The sequence below is a fragment of the Erigeron canadensis genome, chromosome 3 (assembly GCF_010389155.1).
Source record: "Erigeron canadensis isolate Cc75 chromosome 3, C_canadensis_v1, whole genome shotgun sequence".
Classification (NCBI taxonomy): Eukaryota; Viridiplantae; Streptophyta; class Magnoliopsida; order Asterales; family Asteraceae; genus Erigeron; species Erigeron canadensis.
The window spans coordinates 20794596-20815531 of NC_057763.1; the positions used below are offsets into that span (position 1 = coordinate 20794596).

Here is a 20936-nt window from a genome sequence, read left to right on the forward strand (position 1 = left end):
GTCAAAAACCTAAAGCAACGTACAAAAACAAAAAAGTTATATAAAAGAAATTACTCGTATAACCTACGCTAATAAAACAATGGATTCTGAGCATAATGAAACCGACAAAGAAGAACATACTTTTTCTTTTTGTTTTTTCTGAAAATGTTGATAGTTGATAACTTTACAGCAAGAAATCAATTAAAAAAAGAAACTATTAAAAAATGACTACTTAGGGTAAGGTCTCCATTTCTCATCTATTTCTATAATAGAATATTCTATAGAAATTTAGTTTGTTAGATTTGAAATAACTTTGTATTCATATAAGCCGTTGACGTTTACCAAGAAATTACAGCTTGTATAAAAATCATGAAATTCAATCTCATCAGCGGGGCCTGTTCAACTTTGTTTCATATATTCCATTTATTCTGAAGCAGAGCTGCAGAGGTATTAATATTGATATTACTGTAATATTTATCCTCGATTAGTTGCACTATCATTTAGTAGAAACTAGAAGCAGCAGCTCTCTACTTAGGTAGAGGTAAGGTCTGCCTACATCTTAACCTCCCCTATACACCGTCGAGATAGTGAGGCTCAAAACCCGCGAAAGACGGCCCTGAGCAGTTACTTACTTTCTCACTTTTTATCAGTTGCACTATCATTCACTGTAGCAATTTAATCACAATATATATATATATTTATATATTATATATATATATATATATTGATTAATATTACTAATGGTGCAGATGGCGTCGAATGAAGCAGTAGCGCCAGCAGGAGCACCATCATCCCCTGTTCCTGAGGCTAAACAGCAGCAGCAGCAGCAGGAAGGCATTACCCCGACTCATCCAAGACAACGACCGAAACTACCTCGTCGATATCTACTTGCAGGTTACTTTCTTTCTGCTATTTGCACATTACTTAAGATTGTTACACGTGTCCTGGTTTATGTAGCAACTAGGGGTCGTAAATGAGGCTAGGTCGTGAAGATTGACTGATGCTTTGCATTTTTTTGTTAATGAAATATTGTTCGACTGCTTGTTTGGGTTGTTGATGTGGGAGGTCTTACAACTTCATATATTAAACTACGTTTAGTTTCCATTTGTACTCTACACTCTGGATTTAGGAATTTTTTGAACAAAAGTTGCAGAAACCGGCGTTCAACCCAAAAAGTTGTAAGACCAATATACACGTCTGTTGAAGGTCAGTGGTGCCAACACCGGTCTTTGGCAGACGTGTCAAGCCAGCTCAGCTTATGTAACCTAGTGTTAGAATGCCGGGCATTGACTCACGAAAATCTGTTTCTCATTATTATAGCGGATCTTGCCTGATTAATTGTTATACTACTGTAATCAAGAGTAAATTTCCTTTAGTAAAACCTAGTTGATATGGCTCATCTCCTAATTTGAGATTTGTTTAATCAAAATTTGGTAATGGTAAAAAAACTACGGGCTTTTTGATATATCTGGGTTTTTCGGTTTTTTGGTACTATAAAAAGTCAATAAGCTCAGTTTACGTGCTTATGAGCTTATTAGCTCTAAACTTAGAGCATGAGGTACGCAACAACCCACCCAGGACGACCTTGAAGGTTACATTAGGGCCACGCCACTTAAATCCATGTTGTTCATTATTGTCAAGGACCCCAACCCAAACCACCTTTGGTATTCTCTCCCACCCCGATCATCTCTGGGATGAAGCTTGATGCCAAACGGTACCCCAAAGCATATGGCTTTAATAAATTATACGCTCAAGATGATAGACCAATAAACTGTTAGAATAAAGTTTATCGGTATTTAGGATTTAATATATAACTGGTAATTAAGCCGTTCTGAAACAATTGAAAGATTCAGGATGTCCCTATTCATTGAGGTTGATACTTAATACTAAGTTACTAACTATCTGCATTGGTTCTACTATTGTAAAGGACCCCGAGCAAGGTACCTCGAAGAGGGTGTCCCTCTTTATGAAGCATCGATAAAATGTGACTGGGATGCTGCTGAACCAATTCTTAAGGCAAAACAAGACTTGGTACGGTATAGCATCACTGAAAATGGAGAAACTGCACTTCATGTTGCAGCATCTGCAAAAGTACCCAAACTAGGGGTAGTGTTTGTCAAAAAACTGGTGGATATGATGAAGGAAGAAGACCTGGAACTTGAAAATGAGAATTTCAACACTGCTCTCTATTTGGCAGCTGCCGCTGGAAACCTTGAAACGGTTGAGATTATGGTAAAAAAGAACAGGAACTTGGTGACCATCCCTGGTGCTGGAAGACAAATGTTGCCACTATATGCGGCTGCCCTGTTTGGAAATAATGATGTAGTTGAGTTTCTTTATGGAGAGTCCAATGAATTGTGTGAAGCTGATGGTTGGAATGATAAGAATCGTGGCTGGCTTCTTGAGAAATGCATAGAGAATGACATGTTGGGTAAGCATTTTAGTTTTTGGTTATTGCACCTGCACATTTTAGATTTTTTTTTTTTATTTTTATCATAAACTGTGTATATGCACGCTCTCTCTATTCGTTGTTTTGGTTAGGAGTTTGGGAGATTTTCTAGAGTTTAGACACAAACCTTGGTCAATTACTTTATAGAATTGAACTATTCAACTTAATAATTTTGATTCTAATCTTGTTATCTATTCTAAACTCGGTATATTCTTCCATCATATATTCTTTCAGTCTATAACTATAAGTAAAATGAAAGTATTATCTGCAAATTGACATTTTCAAAGATCTTGAGCAAAAAGTACATTAATCATGATTTTTGGTTTTCTTAGAATTATATCTTTACTATAAACTACTTATATAGCTTAAGTTATGTCCATTACTTTATGCCAAAGGAAACTCTTTATGTATTTATTTTCTCTGATTTTTCTTGCGTTTATTATAAAATTTCCCATAACAAAGAAATTGTTGAAATTTTTTTTATAGATATCGCACTAAAGATTGTGAAAATATATCCCCAACTTGGTAGTGGGAATGCACTCGCACTTCTAGCTCAAAAGACTGAAGCATTTCGCGAGACACGACCTACTATTAAGGAGAGAGTTGTCAATCTGAGTAAATATCTCCACTCGAAGATCTTTAGTACAAATCAGCCATCTGGAAATAAGCACTCAAAACCTGGTAGTGTGGGTGCACCTGATATTTCGGATCAAAAGACACAAGCATCTTCTAAGAAAAAACCTAATATCATTTGGAGAACCATTAACTCGGGTAAGAATCTCTATTCCTTGATGTTTGTTATGCATCAGCTATCTGGAAATAAGCGTCCAAAACCTGGGAATGGGGGTGCACCTGAAGACTTGGATGGAATGGCTAAAGTATCCAACGAAACAAAAGCTATAGTCACTGGGAAAACCAACAAGTCAGGTAACATCTCTTTTTAAAATAAACCTCCATTTTGCTTCGGAGATTCAACCCACTACACTTTGAGTCAGTGTACAAAAGTTGATCTTTCATTTTATCACAATATGCATATAAGGAACGAATTTCAAGTGAATGAGTGATGTGGAATTGGTTTGATTTGGGTAAAAGGAGTAATGTAATACACAAAAATTTCACTGTGCAACTTCTTTCAGGTTTAACCTTATGGGAGACCAATGCTATCAAAACCATTACAAAAATTTCTGAAATTTCACTATTAAATGAAATTGTTAATAAATCTTCATTTTTAATTTAGTATCTTACAACAACTTAGTAATCGCAAAAATAAAAAGATAATTTAAGACCTAAAGGGTCATATGAAAGTTTGATCTCTCTTAAGGACCTTGTATCACATGATATCTAGTTTACACATCAAGTTTTAGCTCTAAAATATGAATAGATATGATTTATCAAGTAGAAACTTATTCAGGTTTACGATCAATGTAGTATTCCAAACATCTCAGACTCTTAATATATAGCAGTCCTTATTACTGGATCAACCATTATACTAGAAGTCCTTGCTCATCCATATATCATGCAATTTTACTTTTCAAGATTGGCATACTGAATTTCGTTTCTGGTTGTTGCTTTCAGTTTATGCAGTCGGAGTCGGTGGTTCAAAGGTGAAAGCTCCTGCATGTGAAAGCATAGCATTGCAACTCCTAAGAATGATTTGGAAAGATATAGCAAAAAAGCCCAAGAATGAAATTGATAGAATACTCAGAGGGCCAGCAGATGTGAATAAGCAAGACAAGTCTGCTCCTGGAAGGGCTGTTCAATTTATGCAACTACAAAAATCCATTTCGGATCATATTTACCGATTGGGTGACATAACCAGACAGCAGCTAAATACTTTACTGTTAAAAAACCTCATTTCCGAAAGTCTTGTGAAAATGCATGTTGAAACCCAAAACATAATCAAAGGAGCCCCTGATTCTATCAGCCAAGATAACAAGCCAATTTCCGGTAAGGCAGACCAAGCTCTGGAACTACAAAAGATTATTTCTAAAAGTATTGTGAACATGCATGACGAAATCCAGAAGATAAATGAGATAACTGTGAAGGAAGATCAAGAAGCTATACAGCTAAGACTGCAAAACGCCATTTCAGACCATATTGGAAAACTGAAAACAGAAAGCCAGAAAATAATCAGAAGACCTGCTAAGCAAACATACTCTTCACGGGTAGTTTTTATTGCTGCGGAAATGGGCAATACTAATTTTTTAATTGAGCTTATCCGTCTATATCCTGATCTCATTTGGAAGGTAAATGATAATAATCAAACCATATTTCACATTGCGGTCAAACATCGTAACGCTGGTATATACAACCTATTGTACGAGATAGGTGCAATGAAAGATATGATAACTCCTCTCCGGGATCCAAAGGAGAACAATATGTTGCACTTAGTTGGGCAGAGAGCAAAGGAAAATCAACTCAAGGATGTGTCAGGAGTTGCTTTTCAGATGCAACGAGAGTTATTATGGTTCAAGGTACATACATATATAGTTCTCTCCAAGAATCTCATATTCTTGTTTGTTACACGATGAGCATAATCATATGGTATAGGTAGTGCATAATTGTTCTAGTTTGTTTGTGTTGCAGGAAGTAAGGAATATGATACCTCCTTCGTATAGAGAACGGAAGAATGAAGATGGTTTGACACCACATGAGTTGTTCACTAATGAACACAAAGATCTAGTTTTAAAAGGTGAGGAGTGGATGAAAGGAACAGCTAGTCAATGTATGGTTGTTGCAGCACTTATTGCAACCATTGTATTTGCTGCAGCTTTTACGGTTCCTGGTGGATATCACCAAGACAATGGTATCCCTGTCTTCCACTCAAAAGCAACTTTCATCGTTTTTGTTGTGGCGGATGCCATTTCTCTATTCTCATCTACAGCTTCAATTCTCATCTTCTTAGCAATTCTCACATCTCGTTATGCTGAACGTGATTACTATGAATCATTACCCAGAAAGCTCATGTTCGGTCTCTTAACACTTTTCCTATCTATAACAACCATGACAGTGGCTTTTAGTGTCAGTTTTTTCGTACTATACCATAAGGGTTTGATATGGATACCGATCCTTATCGGTGTATTTGCTGTGTTGCCGGTCATCCTATACATGTTGTTACAGTATTCGTTGTTTTTTGATGTGATTCGATCAACATATCGTTCTAGGTACCTCTTTAAGCCAAAGAAACAAGTTCTTTATTATTCAAACCCCAAGGTCTGATAACTATTGCTGTTGTAGATTCTAATGGGTTTGTTTCAAGAGATCCTTTTGTAAAACGGTTGCAAGTTACATGAATATGACAATGTATTTGTTTTAAAGATGAATATGTTTTGTTAGCATTGTCATTTCTTTGTGCTCAGAATCACTAAATCTAGTTACATGTACATCTCTTTTTACAATTTTATTTTATATTTCTATAGAGTTTGGTGGAGATTATCAAACAAGGGAAAGTCTAAAAGTTGTAAGTGGATCAAGACTCTGAGTATTAATAATGAAATAGTGACATATACATCAGATTACTTTCTATGGCTCATGGAAATGGTAAAAAGAATTGATCAAAGAAGAAAATGCCTATATTGATGACACCCCATGCGGAAAAAGAAAAAAAAAAGGATGGAATTGAGTAAGTGTGGAAATAATGGTTTTGATGAATTCATCAAAATTATGGCAGGAAAAGATATGGGAGAACCAGGGATTGAGAGATTTCAAGAACCTATAAAAAGGAAATACTTGTATTCATTTTCTTACAGTTTCAAATAATAATTTTAATATAATTTTTTTATCCTTTCTTCTCCATTTTAATTCTTTACTTTTTTTCTTTTTTTAAATGAAAACTCAAAAATGATTGAATGAACACCACCTTGATTGTATCTAGTGATTCCAGCACAGCTGGTTGAAGATACCAGGTTTTTTCCCTAGCAGGGGTTCGAGACTTGCTAGGTGCATTTCTCAGCCCCTATTAAAACCCGGGCTAGTTTACTGGATGTTGTGGGTTGCCTAGATGCGCGTATGCGCGTGGGTTTTTCCTTGGAAGCCAACTCGGTTTGGATGTAGCGGGGCCCGATTAAGACAACCGACTACCCACACCGAGTTGGTTCTCACCATGTTATGGTGGGAAGTGCTTCGACATTATGAATAATGTGCACCTTTATAAAAAAGACACCACCTTGGTTGTATTATATTCAAACAAATCCAATGGTGGGTCAAAGGTTGCCAACCAGTAATAGCCAAAGGCAAAAAAAGGATGATAATAAAGGAAAGATTCTGAATAGATTTTTTTTTTTTTCAAAATATTCAAATGGTTATGGTTTTTTTTAAGAAAAATTTTACATATGTCATTGTTAACTTTAAAAATATCATATATGTTCAACTATAATTCAAATTATGAAAAATTCCATCACTAGGTTTGAAATATATCAAAAAAAAAAAAAACTACAAAATATATTGTAAGCGGTTTAAAGATTGCATCATACCATCAAACCTACAAAATATATTCCTGGAAAGCACGAATCAAAACTAAAAAACTTCGAATTTTCCAAATATAATTATACGACACATAACATGAGATAATGAAAACATGGTATTGGAAAACATGTCTTCAATCATTATATTATCTGTTTAAAAAAAAAAAGAATGAGAAAAAAAAAAATTTAGAAGTTAACAATCTGATAAATTTTGAAATTTTGAAACAAAGTTGGAGGGGTTCAAAAATAAAATAAAAAAATGTTAAATATCAAATACTTTTCCTTCTCCCATGTTGAATAGAATTCTCTCTATACAACTAAAAGAGGGTATGGTTTGTCCTGTGTGATACCCTCCTTTTCTCGTCATGTCAGCTTTTTATAATAAAAAAATTTTGGTCTAAATTGACACATTATAATGTCACCTCATGTGTACACGTACTCCACCTCATATGCCATGAATACGTAGTACTTCAAAAAATTATCTTTAAACCCAAGTTTGAACCCGCATGAGTTGTAGGTAATTAACACCACAATGCCAATTCAAATAAGGTGATTATTATTTACTTTTTGCTCACCCAACATGATTATTTCTTCATATCCAGATTCCATCTTTAGCCCATTTCGATGATAATTATGCCCGTCTGGATTTTATTTAAAGCCCACTAACATATAAGTCTACCATTATTATATGTTGAGTTTTCTCTGATGCCGTATTCAATTTTTAAACATAGTCGTGTACTTATCTCAGTTATTTCTAAGAGTTCTAATTACATATCGATTATATAAAATTATTTTAACATTAAATTAAATATGATATATATTTTTTTTCATTTTTTGAAGTATAAAAGATCTTATTTTATATTATATTTATTAAATAAACATTGAATTTTTTACCCAAATTCAATGAATTATTAATATCTTGAAAATTAACTCTTTTCGTTTATGCTTTAAAATTGAACTCATATTGATGGTTTATTTATGAGATATATTGTGTGTACTTTATTCCTTGATTTTATTTGTCGTTACATAATTGTATGATTTAGACATTATTAAAAAAAACAAAGTCCATTGATTAGTCTCAAATATATAATCATTTATGATGTAACTGTTTTGCATCTCCAATGCTATCTTATTTTATTTAAATAAGTCTTTTAAAAGTTTTTTACCATTGAAGAAGACCACTTATTTATTGAATAGGTTAAAGTTCTTCAAACCTATTGATTAAAACAAATACTCTCCTTCATCTATATTTAATTGAAATATAATAGTTTTTTTTTTTTTTTTTTGTTAAAAAAGGTCTTTTAAAAGCTTTTTATCATTGGAATAAAAGTGTTTTCTATAGCTTTTGCACAACAACTTTATCATTCTAGGTGCCCTAACACTATGTTCTTGAGTTCCATTTTAAAGGAAAAGAATTGAAATGATGAGATGAGAAAAGAAAAGATATAATCCTTCCAAATTATCCCAAATATGGAAGGAAGGTTTTTGAAACAAAAACAACTAAAAAATCCTTTCAAATCACATCACTTCATTTCCTTTCTATCATTAAAAAAAACTCAAGAACTCAATTCACACAAAAATCATTTGGATTCATTTCTTTTCTTACCTAAAAAACCTCAAGAACATAGTGTAACTAATTAGTATGCATTTTAATATATTGTTGTTACAATATTGTAATCTTATATTTTAAATTTGGAATATGCATTATTTTTTTTAACAGATTATTATGAAAACAATAATTTACCATACAACGTTTGAGTTTAATGTAGTAATGAAATATGATATTCTTTCAAAGGGTAAGTTGCACAAAAAGGTATCCAACTTCATTGATTTTTCAATTTAAGGTACTCAATTTTCTTTTTATCAATAAAAGGTGTAACACCCATCATTTAAAAGTAAGGATTTCCAAAAACTTTTGCCTAACGGCGTCAAAGAAAGCGGAATTAAACTTTAAAAGTCCAAACCAGTAAAACCTGTTTGGTTTATTCATTAAATAGTGTTACTAGCCATATCATCAAAATAAGTCTAAATGGAAATCCATCGGTTACCCAACATTAAACAACCGAGCACATCATCAATACAAGTCATTATTATTTAAATAATAAGCAAATGTCTAAAGCGAGCAGCCACTATGGGTAAACTATAGCCAGCTTCAAGATCATCTACCCATGCCTCACATCTTCTCACATCTACCTGCTCACTATTGTTGGACCTGAGGGCACAACACATTTTAAAAGAGCAAGTGTTAGCTAACGAATTAGCTAAGTAAGATAACACATAATTTATAAAACGTTTGTCCATTTAAAACATTATATAAAAGTCATATTAAGTCGTTAAGGCACATATCATCGAACATATCATCTCGTATACATATCATAGCATCAACATCATTCATATTAGGATGGGTCATCCTAATGTGCCTAGTCATCTTTTGCATCATCACATATCACATCTGAACATCTTTATAATTGTGACATAAGTCACGCATCTCGTATAACATATACATCATTATAAGTGAGACATAAGTCATACCCGACTAGATGAACAACCTTACGGTTGTACATCAATGTCGTTAAGGAATGACAAGCCAATTCCAGGAGTAATCCATATGTTCAAGGACAATGGGGCTGGTAAGACCTCCCGTATTACTCTTCACGTTGTACCTCGTTGCAAGGAGCCACCCGAGCAACCACATCAACGCACTTAACCGGGCTAGGGCAAGTACGGGTTAAGCTTAACACTTTCACATCAAATTTACGAGCTCGATTTCACATCACATATAGTTTAGGTGTTTACACAACCTAAACAATCATCACATATACATCTTTTCCGTTTGGGCCCTTAAACGTGCACGTGTCATGGCAACTTAATAAGTCTAGTGAACAAGCCATGTAATCATGCACATTTCACATATCATCATCATACATCACATTTCATAGCATTTCATTTCTTATCATCACATCTCATATCATTGCATAACAAATCGTTACATTTCATATCATAGGGACTGCATTTCAGGCCTCAATAGTCACGTACATAGCCCATATCACCTCCCGTATAACCCCGAATACTCATAAGCAAACAAGTTATTATTAGGGAAGTTATTATATGAAAACCATGTTTATGTTGAACCCTCAGCGTGTCAAAGTAGTGTATCTTACCTCGTAGAAGCGTAACAAATGATAACGTAAGTTACTGAGCTTTGCAAGTATTCTCGACTACCTATAATCAACATAGGACCGATTTATGAGTATAACGACACTAAACTGACCTACAGTCTAAATACGTGTCACATACCCTGTAATTACCATCACTCCAGATAATAGTCCCTTTTTGACTATTACCCGTGGTAAGTTGTCTCTTTTTGTCTACTTCGAGACTATTATCCCAGGTAGTTAGTCTCTTTTTGTTTATTCTCAACTTTTGTCTATTTCTAGACTATTACCCCGGGTAGTTTGTCTCTTTCTGTCATTTTTCCCAAAAACGGGTTTTACACCAAAAAGAAGACTCTTTTAAGGCCTAATGATGCAATGAAATCATTGATTAACTCCTACTTGATTTACATCACAATAACAAACATTTTAGGTTACCAAATCGACAAAACGGACGATTTTCAATAGATTAACACACTCTATGGTCCAGATCTGATATGACACCCATAATGACTCCATTATATCATAAAAATATCAGTAACAACAAGATTATACCTTCCGGAATCTCCAACACACCAATAGATTGCAATAACGGTTACCGGGTAACCTGAAATCAACGATTCTAGCAACAAAAAGCATATAATCGATCAAGACCAGGTATGAACAAATTGAAAAGATGAACATTACCAAAAATCAGTAGAAATTACCATCTTTACCTTAAAGATGATTATAGATTCGATCTACAAGCGGTTAATCACTCCGATTCAACCTGAAATTGCAAAAAACTCTCTAGAATTGCTCAAGAGACAAAAGGGGCGGTTCTAGGGCTCCAAGAAGAATGATGAATCAGATTTTAGGGCTAATGATCTGATTAGAAATCCCTAATCACGTTTTTAACTTTCCACATATGTCAAAATTAGTCCCTAGACTTCCGTATGGTTCATTTTAGGCTAAAATCACATGTTGGGAATATGTACAACACATCCAACACTTTTAGCACTTCTAAAGGCATTAAACTATACCTTTAAACACTTATTCACATCAACCATTAAGGCATTAAAGCCTTACACTTATAGAACCTTCATCACACATAAACCAATTAAGGCATATAAACTTGACGAAACTTAACGTTGACTAACGGTCAAGTCAATAAGTCAATCTTGAAAAGTTTGAGATGTTACAAAAGGTATCCAACTTTTCAAAAAATAAAAACAAACCTTTTTTTAAACATTTTTAAGCATGATTTCTGTTAAGTTTTCGTACCACCATGGGTGAAGCTTTTTACATGGGCCCCGACCTCCTTTTTTCAGTTAAGTTGTGTACTTTTATCCGTTACGTGTTTGAAAAATTATTTTTCTTATCAGTACTTGTAGATTCTGTGACTTTTTGACACCATCTGAGTATTCTTTGTCATGTTATTTTTTATTCCCATGAATTTCAGTCCCCCGTGTAAAATTGGTCAAGATCCGCTACTAGCGACTGCTAATCTCTTTTTAAACCACCGATACAAAATGTAACACCCGCCATTTTAACCGGTCAATGCTAGCAAACTGATAAATTAGAAATTAGTCAAAATTAAGTAAATAACTCTTGTAATGAAAAGGTAGGCATGTGAATAGTCATTAGGAGCGTAATTTAAAAATATGCAATATTGTGTGAATGAAATATTTGAACAATACTCGAGTTAAAAGTCTGAAATAAACGAATTAAATATCGGGAGAAACCGGAACTAGCCGCGAGAGTGCAAGAGGGGAACAAAACCCCTCCCCACCTCTCATTTCTCTCTTATCTCTTTCTCTTACACACACACACACATTCCTTTCTCTCTCAATCTCAAGAACACACACACAAAACACACACTAATCTTTTCTTCTATAAATTTCGGATCTAAGGCTCTAGTAAACATCAAAGTGTTAGAAAATTGTTATATATTATGTTTGGGTTAAATCAAGTGTTCATCCACTTTAGGGCTTCAAAAACTGAATTTGAGCTTTCCGGTCAAATTGGTAAATGTTTCTTAGCTCAAAATGTTCCTCTTACATTGTAGAATACTTCCTTCTTATACATCTAAACAATTTGTGGTCGAATCGAGTGTAAAATGGTTGTTTTTGGTCAAAAACGGGTTTCAAATCGAAACTTGATAAATCGGAAGTGGGTTTGTGAATTGGTATGTTTTTATGGGGTGAATATACTTGAATTTGGTTGTGTTAGAGTTTGTTAACCGGATTTAGCTTCTAAGGTTGTCGATTTTTAGGTCAAAACCCGTTTTTCTTATTCTTTGAAATTTGCGGACGCTCTTGATGAACTGACGGATGATCCGTGTTCATCACATCATCCGGCGGATCATCCGCCAGATCGTCCGCCAATCCTCTGTTCTCCTTTAGCGTTTTCGTTCGGTTATCGTTCGACTTCCAATTATTCAAAGCTTGTCTATTAGTCTTATATCATCATTATAAGGTCAAAAAAAAAATATTAAAACTCAATTCCAAAAACTTTGATTTTTATGTCAAATTTTGGTACTAATTAAGTCTTGAACCGTGCTTAACCAAAACTCTTTATTGGTTGTTTAAACATTCTCGAATCACTTCTAAATCACCTTTGAGGAAATTGTGGTATGGTATTACTAGTATTGACCATGGCTTGTATTGTGACATATATTGTTAGGTTGTGGACATTTGATGATTGTTGGACATTCATAGCTTGATCTTAACTTGTTGTTGCTGAACCAAGGTGAGTTCCGTAGCTCCCTACTCAATTGATATTCGGGCTGAAAAGTGTGCATATACGTGTTGTTTGATTGTTGGTTGATTTGATTGATGGCTTATTGATTGAATAATTGATTGTTTGATTGATGGATGATTTTGATTTATTGTTTGATTGATGGTTTGGTTGATGGATGGTCTTGATTGATTGTTGGATAATCTACACATATGATTGTGATATTGTGATTTTTAGGATAGTTGTGCATACACGGAAGTCAATTATGCCTTCAAAGGGTTTGAGATATGGTGGGAAGGCTGCGGGTGACCCTATATATAAGCATCGAGAACTCGTTGAAAGTAGAATCCTCCTAAGTGTATGTACGTATTGTGTTGGTTGGTTTGATGGTTTGATGATTGATGGACTTGTGATTGAGACAAACACCTAAGCATACTTATTTATTTGTGCGGAGATACACGCAAACATACTTATTTATTTGTGCGGAGATACACGCAAGCCTACTTATTTATTTGTGCAGAGATACACGCAAGCGTACTTATTTATTTGTGCGGAGATACATGCAAGCCTACTTATTTATTTCTGCGGAGATACACGCAAGCATACCGGTTTATTTGTGCGGAGATACACGCAAGCATACTTGTTTATTTGTGCGGAGATACACGCAAGTCTACTTACTTATTTACGCACTTTACCCGCAATCCCCTTTATGTGACATGGCTTACCTACATTTGATATTCATCATGGCACATGCATACATACGATACGTGATTTGAATATTTACATCGTTTGTGCTCTCTATTTACACGTAACTATTTTACTCCATATGATATTATTGTGATTTGACATTGTGACTATCAACAATGGTTCCTTGTGAACCATTACTACGAACTCACCAACCTAGTGTTAACTTTGTTTAGTACACTTTTCAGATAATCAAGTGAATCCAAGATGTGATGGTTGATTGCTGCTTGTGCTAGAACTTGGGCTTGGACTTACATGAATCCAATATTCATATGCCCCCTTATTTTGTATTATGCATTATGTTCTTGTTCTTGATGTTGGATTCACCGAATCCCTTTTATCCATATAGTTCATGTTCTACGATAATCCCATGCATACACTATATCTTTTCTGTAATATTCTGATCCTAGCTTGGTGTGTTACACAAAACGACTACATAAATCGTCACATAAAACATTTCAAACGATCTAACAAGTTATTTGCTCAAATTTCATTTAGACATGACTTTTTGTCGAAACTTTTAGTTAATTCACGGTCTTCTTAAAAGTCATTTTGGCTGAAAAGTCAAAGTTCTTTATTATAAATGTTAGGTATCTATATAGGTAGTATATATTTTTATAGCCATGTACAAAATTTAACGGAAACACGATTAAAATTGTCAAAAAGAGTTTTATTTTTAATTTTGAAAAGATGCATACCTTTTATTGATCAAAAAAAGGTATGATACCTTAAATTTAAAAATCAGCAAAGTTGAATACCTTTTTGTGCAATTTACCCTCTTTCAAAATCCAAAATGAAGATAGAGAGAAAAAAGAATAAGAAGTTAGAAGTCATTGTTAATGTACGAGAACAAGTACCCGCGTGTTGCGGCGGTGAGATGGTGGGGTTGATAGGTCATAGAGTGTGATAGTCAAATACCTTAGCCATATGGGCTCCGTCCTCAGATTTAAAAATTCATTGAAAGTATACCGAATGACATCTCTAATGAAAAAGCATGAAATTTTAAGAGCACCCATATAATTTTTTATAATTTATCAATGTACAGTTTTTAACATAAAAGATTTTGAATAAATTGGAAGAATAAATGATATATGAGGGAGAGAAAAAAAATGATTGGTTGAGATTTGAGGAGAGAGAAAAGGTGTTAGGTAAATATATAATTGATATTTGGGAATTTTGGGAAAGTAAATGTTAAAACTTAAAATGTAGACATGAGAGATTTTGCTTTATAATATAGTATAGATATAGATAAAAGTTGTCAACTCAATAAGTGTCATAGCCATAGTTGTGCAGGGAAAACTAAATTATAATATAACTAAAAGAGGAGCTTGGCCTAAAACTCCTTTCTCATTAATTCTCTATTTTTTAAATATTTTTTTAATTATTAAATCTAAAGGACGACCTTATTATATATATATATATATATATATATATGACCTAAGAAAACACCCTCCAATATTCTAAAAAAAAAAAACTACGACCAAACCAAAAAAAAAAACAAAAAAAAAAAGTCGACTACCAAAAGGTTCGACCTCCTCCTATACTATCTAACATGTTTTTAATTCTTAAAGATCATTACTTTTATGAAAATCAATATATTAGAAACTTAAATTATTGTTATTATTATTAATATATTGTTATTAGTATTGTAATAATAATAATAATAATAATAATAATAATAATAATAATATATCTCTTTTAATTTAGTTTGTTATTCATTATAGGTTTATTATGGCTTCTTTTTCAAAAATAATAATATTAATAATAATAATAATAATAATAATAATAATAATAATAATAATAATAATAATAATAATAATAATAATAATAATAATAATAATAATAATAAGATCACATTAGTTCATCTTGAAGATCTAAAGTCAACACATGTTAACCATCATCACGACTCCGTGTTGTGCATGTATGGACTGTTTCGGAATGGAACAACCCGAAGAAAATCAAAACGTTCGAGATGATCATCGTTGATGAATTGGTATGTATTTTTCAAATTATATACTGTATACTTTTTGTTTCCCTTTTTGTTGAGCTTAACTCTAAATCGTTTAGTCTAAAATTGTTGTTTGTGTTTGTAGTAAGTTTAGATATAACAAACTGCAAATTTTTTATTTAACTAAAGTTGAAAGAAAAGGGTAAACTGAAATCAATATTTATATGGAGTTAATTTTCATATGTTTCCTTCTTTGGTTTTCGTATTGATTAAATTGTGATATTAGTCATAGAGATTGAATATACTTGAATTCCAGTTTTTAGCTTTGATTAATATATTTTAAGACTATCCATCCATTGGACGAGCCTGAAGACTATTATGATATATACTTAGAATTAAACTAATTACGAAACTAAGTCCTAAACGAAGCTCTAACTATCTACCAATATACTATAACAGGATTGAAGTATTATTTAAATAACATGTGGCGCATTATTTTATTGACACGTGTCTTTTAATATCAAGTTTAAAAGACAAACTAGATTTTTATCCCGCGGGAAACCGCGGATCGATTTTAAAACAACGAAAGTTAACACTAAAATATATTAGCTATATATAATGTGAAAGTAATGAAATAGGTAAGTTTATAAAAATCGTTTTTAGTAAATTAATATAAAATTAAATTTGAGAAAAAAATATAATGTTTTATGTAAACTATAACTATAGATAATCTACAAAAACTAAAAGTACAACTACAAAAAAGACACGTGCAAAAGTAGCTTATGTAATGTTTTAAAAAGAACCATCTTAGTAGCATTGCATTGTGTACAGCATGTTCTTATTCAGCTCTTCTTTTTGCAGATGCAAGCTCTTCCTTTATAGATTGCACAATAGCATATTCAACTATGTCACAAATATCATATATACCAAACAACAATTAATATAACATAAAGCCCAATAGCATTTACTGAGTATCACATTAACATTTAAAGCTGTTTCTTACTTGCATCATCCTTGTTTCAGGTAGTTCCATGCTCCTCATAATGGGCTCCATATTTGCCCATTAAAAAGCTTGCCATAATGGCTGCAGCTTCCATGACCATGAGACAACCAACAAATTCAATTAATACAAATGAACATCATTACTCATTAACAATTTGCAAAGAAATACATCAAGATCCATCCAGCTGAGTTCCATCAAGCAAGAAATATCCGAAATACACTGCATTCTTAAATACTTTGAAGGAAATTGAATTATACCAACCAATATTTAACCTCAATGTCTCGAATCTTAATAGTCTTCATCATTCCTTTCAAGTCTTTGTTTGCTGATGGAGGCCGCCTCTTTTGAACTCGAAATAGCTGCAAAAGAAAAAAGTTAGAGCTTAAGATGACAAGTTATCCCTTTTAAACCCAAAAATGTAATTCAGGCATACATGCTAAAATATTGAAATAAATTCCAGATTTCATCTGTGCTAATTGATAAATCTCATAGTTCTTGTCGAGTTTTACCATTTCTTTGGCAGTTCTGCATCTGTGACAACACAGGGCATGAGTTATTTGAGTATAGCAGTCCAGCTGAATTATATACCCATTTATAATGATACAAATCACAGTATGTTCCAGACTCAAAATCATGAACTTACAAAAACATTGTGCCTTTATAATCACTCATCTTTTATAAGTAACACAAAAACTTTAACTTTGCACGACTCTCATACAATCTTCTTTTTTCTTCACTCCAATGGAATGAACACCTTCAATTCCTCATCTAATGCAACTTCGAAATACTCTGATTTAGTTCTAAATACCTAAGGTTTATCTTTACCCCTTTCAATTTTGAAAGGGTCGCTCAAATTTAAATCCCGCCCATTTTATTACACGAAATGTACTTATACTAATTTTTATATAAACATAAACACACACCAATTACACCGTATGACGTTCTATCAGATTTAAGATTCAAGGTCAATCTGGCTAAACCCTTGTTGACATACCACATTATGTGAAAAATTAAACGACTAACCTGAATGCATCTGCCTGGCTAAACCCTATCCCACTTCGGTATCCATTTTTCTTTGAATTGCATTACGATAGAGAACATCCACCGAGTGCTCAACGGTTGAAAACATGATCATATAGAGACCGCTCAAAAGATGAAATAAACAACATAATATAAAAGAATATTATATGTTTGTTAGATATCATATTTCACAATGCTCAACTAAAAACGAAGTACATTTTCCACATGGGTTTTTGAGCTAAAATCCTTCGTTTGACCATTCATTGTGCTCAAAAACTGCTACATTTGCACAGACCCAAGTTTTAAACAAATGACTACCTTCAACTTTTCAAGAAATCTTATTATCCAAAATATCACTATCACTACTTGTCTAATATCTTAACAAAAACACCAAAAAACACAGCCCATACCCAACTCATTCCTAGTCTATTACCAAACCAAACTTAAACCAGAGCACCATCCATTATAGTAAAAACAAAAGCATATACCTGCAAACCAAGACACATACAGTTGTAGTTCTCAATCTGACTTGGTCCAAACCAAGCTGGCCTTCAATCCAGCAGCTTGATATTAGGCTGCATATGTTAATATAAATAATCTCGATTGCCCCTTCAAATGCATCAGCCCCTCGACAAATACACGAACCATGTCATTAACGAAACATCAGGTTAAGAAACAAAAATTAAGTTAATATATAAACATAAATACCTTGATATTAGGTTGCATTTGTTCATAGTTAGTATGATTTTTCTTTCTTTTTTCATCATCATCATCATCATCATCATCATCATCATCATCATCATCATCATCATCATCATCATCATCAGCAGCAGCAGCAGCAGCAGCAGCAGCAACAACCGCCACTGAGAAAAGGCATTGAACAACTCATATAGAAAACCAACAATAAATTAAATAGTATTAGTAACGCTTTTAAGGAATATATAAGTTAAAGTCATACTACTTCATACAACTATAGGCCTATATCCTTTTTACTCATTCTCATCACATAAAATTCCTGAAGGTACTAAGTTTTCTCGATTAGATTCATTTCTTTAATTAAAATCGGTAGTTATTAAAGGTTTTGACTTACAATAGCCCAATATCGAGCTCTACACACCTTATCATAAGCTTGAATCCAAAGACCACAAACTAAGCATACTGCCTTACGCATTTTTTTAAGCCCTGCCTCATCCTCTACATACTCTTCTCCCATATTAAAACAATTCATCATCCAACATTCCAACTATTAATATGTACCTAATATTGGATATACATCTACTGCATGTCTGCACCAAACCATCACTCTATTATACCCTACACAGTGCACTACTTAAAATATAAATAAGAATTTTCTCCAACTTTTTCCAGCCATTCCTAAATCCTAAGAAATTATTAGCATTAAACAGTCAACATAGCCACTGAATAACACAACATTTTTCTTAACGACTAATGTCAAAAACACACATTATTTCACACCTGCATTACTGTCCTCTACTCCAAAACCCTTTTCCAAGTTATACTTCCATATATTTGCAGCCTCTTTGGAAGACTTAAAAGGTTTTATATCTAATCACATTAGTCTCAAGCTCTACCACTTCTTTAATAATTTTACCTTCACCTTTCCTTGAAAATGGCTCATATTTCTTTCTTGACAGATCTAATACACGACTGCACCAACTACAAGACCTTAGGATAGCCTAAAAATCAACATTCATTCCCTCAATTATATTGTTGCAAGTAAAAATACAATCAAGAATGTAAAAATACAATCTTTAACAATCTTTATTCGGTATTCCCACTAAAAATACAATTAAGAATGTTAGATATTAACAATCTTCAATCTTTTTATTCAAGAAAGTTTGAATAACAAATATAGGTTTCCAAGATTGATCTTTTAATCCGAATTTTACATAACAATGAAAAACCATATTCTAATCAACAAATATTTGAATAACAAAGAATTTTTATTCAAGAAAGTTTGAAGAACAAATATAGGTTATTATACCTTCTTGTTTTCGGCTACTTCTGGTAATAGGACGTGCCGGAAGTTGTTTGCCATCTACCGGTCGGAGAGTGACCAGGCTTTTGTTTCCAATCAACTACACAATAATTATCTCAAAACATGTAAAAATAACGTAAGTTTTCAACTTTATAACAATATAATTTCCAAGAAAAAACCTAAATCAAGTAATTTCAAGTTAGAATAACCATAAAAAAAATAGTAGTATACTTGCAGTAGTCACATTACCTCATTGATGTAAAGTTTAACCAATTGGTTCAAGCCTCCTTGTGTTCTTCACCAATATTTAGCACGAGTCATACCTTGAAATGCCATTTCTCTAAGCCCTATTATCAAACCCTCCTTCCAAGTCACTCTGAAATAATGAGGAGAAACTGTAAGCATATAACTCTTGCATATTACTTCTGAAAAATATAGAACTGAAAAACATGTTGTATTGTGTCTACCTGTAAGTTTCTCAGGCTTCCTCCTCTATTAAGATCAGAACCCTAAAGATACACACACACACAAACACATAAACATAGATATACATGTCTTTTTCAAGAATATAACTTGTATAAATTTAAAAACGACCACAAATTTCATTTAGACATTTCATCGAGCACTTTATATGCATCACCAAAATTTTATTTCTTTATATTAGTAATCACCTAAATCACAAATATGGAGGCGGAACTTACGAATTGTAACAATCACAACCTTTTTTTAAACAAAAATCCACTCCAAAAATGACAAATAAACTACCTATGATTAGATAAAAATGAAAAACTTGATAAAAAAAGAATACTTTTAAAAAAAGAAAAACCTTTTGAATATTACCTTTTCATCATCTACTGCTGAATAATATCATTTTAGGCCACCCTCTTCCGCCGTATTCATTACACACACACACACACACTCATATATACATATACGTATATATTTAAAACCCACCGCCGGTGACTATTCCGGTTATCTAGAACCGGACATGTTAAAGATGAAGAGAACATTGAAATTTCATTTGTATTTTTTGTTAACCGTGTTCAAATCAATTAACTACACATAATTTTATAAACCCAATTTCTTTACTAGAAACAAGATCAAGATAAGATGAGAAAAATTATATAGATATAGAATGTGTGTTTTTAAGAAAGAGAGAAAAGGCCTGAGTAGAAAATGAAATAAAAAAACAGACCACTATCTAATCTTTTATTCATTCTCTCTCTATTTTCCCTCCAGTCCTTCACCCTATTTCTTTCTACTTTCAAAATTTAAAAGACCCGCCCATTTTTACACCTTCTCTAACACACATCATGTACTACAACCTGCCTCCCCCTCCCAAACACCCTGCCACCTTGACACCTAGCAACCATACTCCCGCCAAACACCTTACTTGAACACCTGCCTTATTCCCCCTCCCAAACATGCCCCTCGCACACTAAATACACCATAAAATACCTA

General features: G+C 33.0%; 1 protein-coding gene and 1 long non-coding RNA gene across 3 annotated transcripts; one reads left to right on the top strand and one right to left on the bottom strand.

Moving 5' to 3' along the window:
* Positions 1-260: 260 nt before the first annotated feature.
* On the top strand, positions 261-5747 carry LOC122594311. Of its 2 annotated transcripts, none has more exons than XM_043766787.1 (6): positions 261-426; positions 729-873; positions 1907-2410; positions 2915-3355; positions 4004-4902; positions 5015-5747. In XM_043766787.1, the coding sequence occupies exons 2-6, from the start codon at positions 729-731 to the stop codon at positions 5645-5647; spliced, it is 2622 nt and encodes an 873-aa protein (XP_043622722.1). In that variant the 5' UTR covers positions 261-426; the 3' UTR covers positions 5648-5747. The 2 variants fall into 2 exon arrangements, with proteins under 2 accessions (XP_043622722.1, XP_043622723.1); XM_043766788.1 differs by lacking the exon at positions 261-426 and adding an exon at positions 435-520.
* A 10764-nt stretch (positions 5748-16511) lies between these two features.
* LOC122590596 lies at positions 16512-17808 on the bottom strand. Its single transcript, XR_006322546.1, has 3 exons — positions 17480-17808; positions 16714-16815; positions 16512-16537 (listed from the first exon to the last, which is right to left on the bottom strand). It is a non-coding gene; the product is annotated as an uncharacterized LOC122590596 (long non-coding RNA).
* Positions 17809-20936: the final 3128 nt, after the last annotated feature.

Coding starts and splice junctions, on each gene's coding strand:
- LOC122594311 (XM_043766787.1), top strand. CDS start 729: ATGGCGTCGAATGAAGCAGTAGCGCCAGCAGGAGCACCATCATCCCCT. Junction 2,411..2,914: donor CATAGAGAATGACATGTTGG/GTAAGCATTTTA, acceptor TTTTTTTTATAG/ATATCGCACTAAAGATTGTG. Junction 3,356..4,003: donor TGGGAAAACCAACAAGTCAG/GTAACATCTCTT, acceptor TGTTGCTTTCAG/TTTATGCAGTCGGAGTCGGT.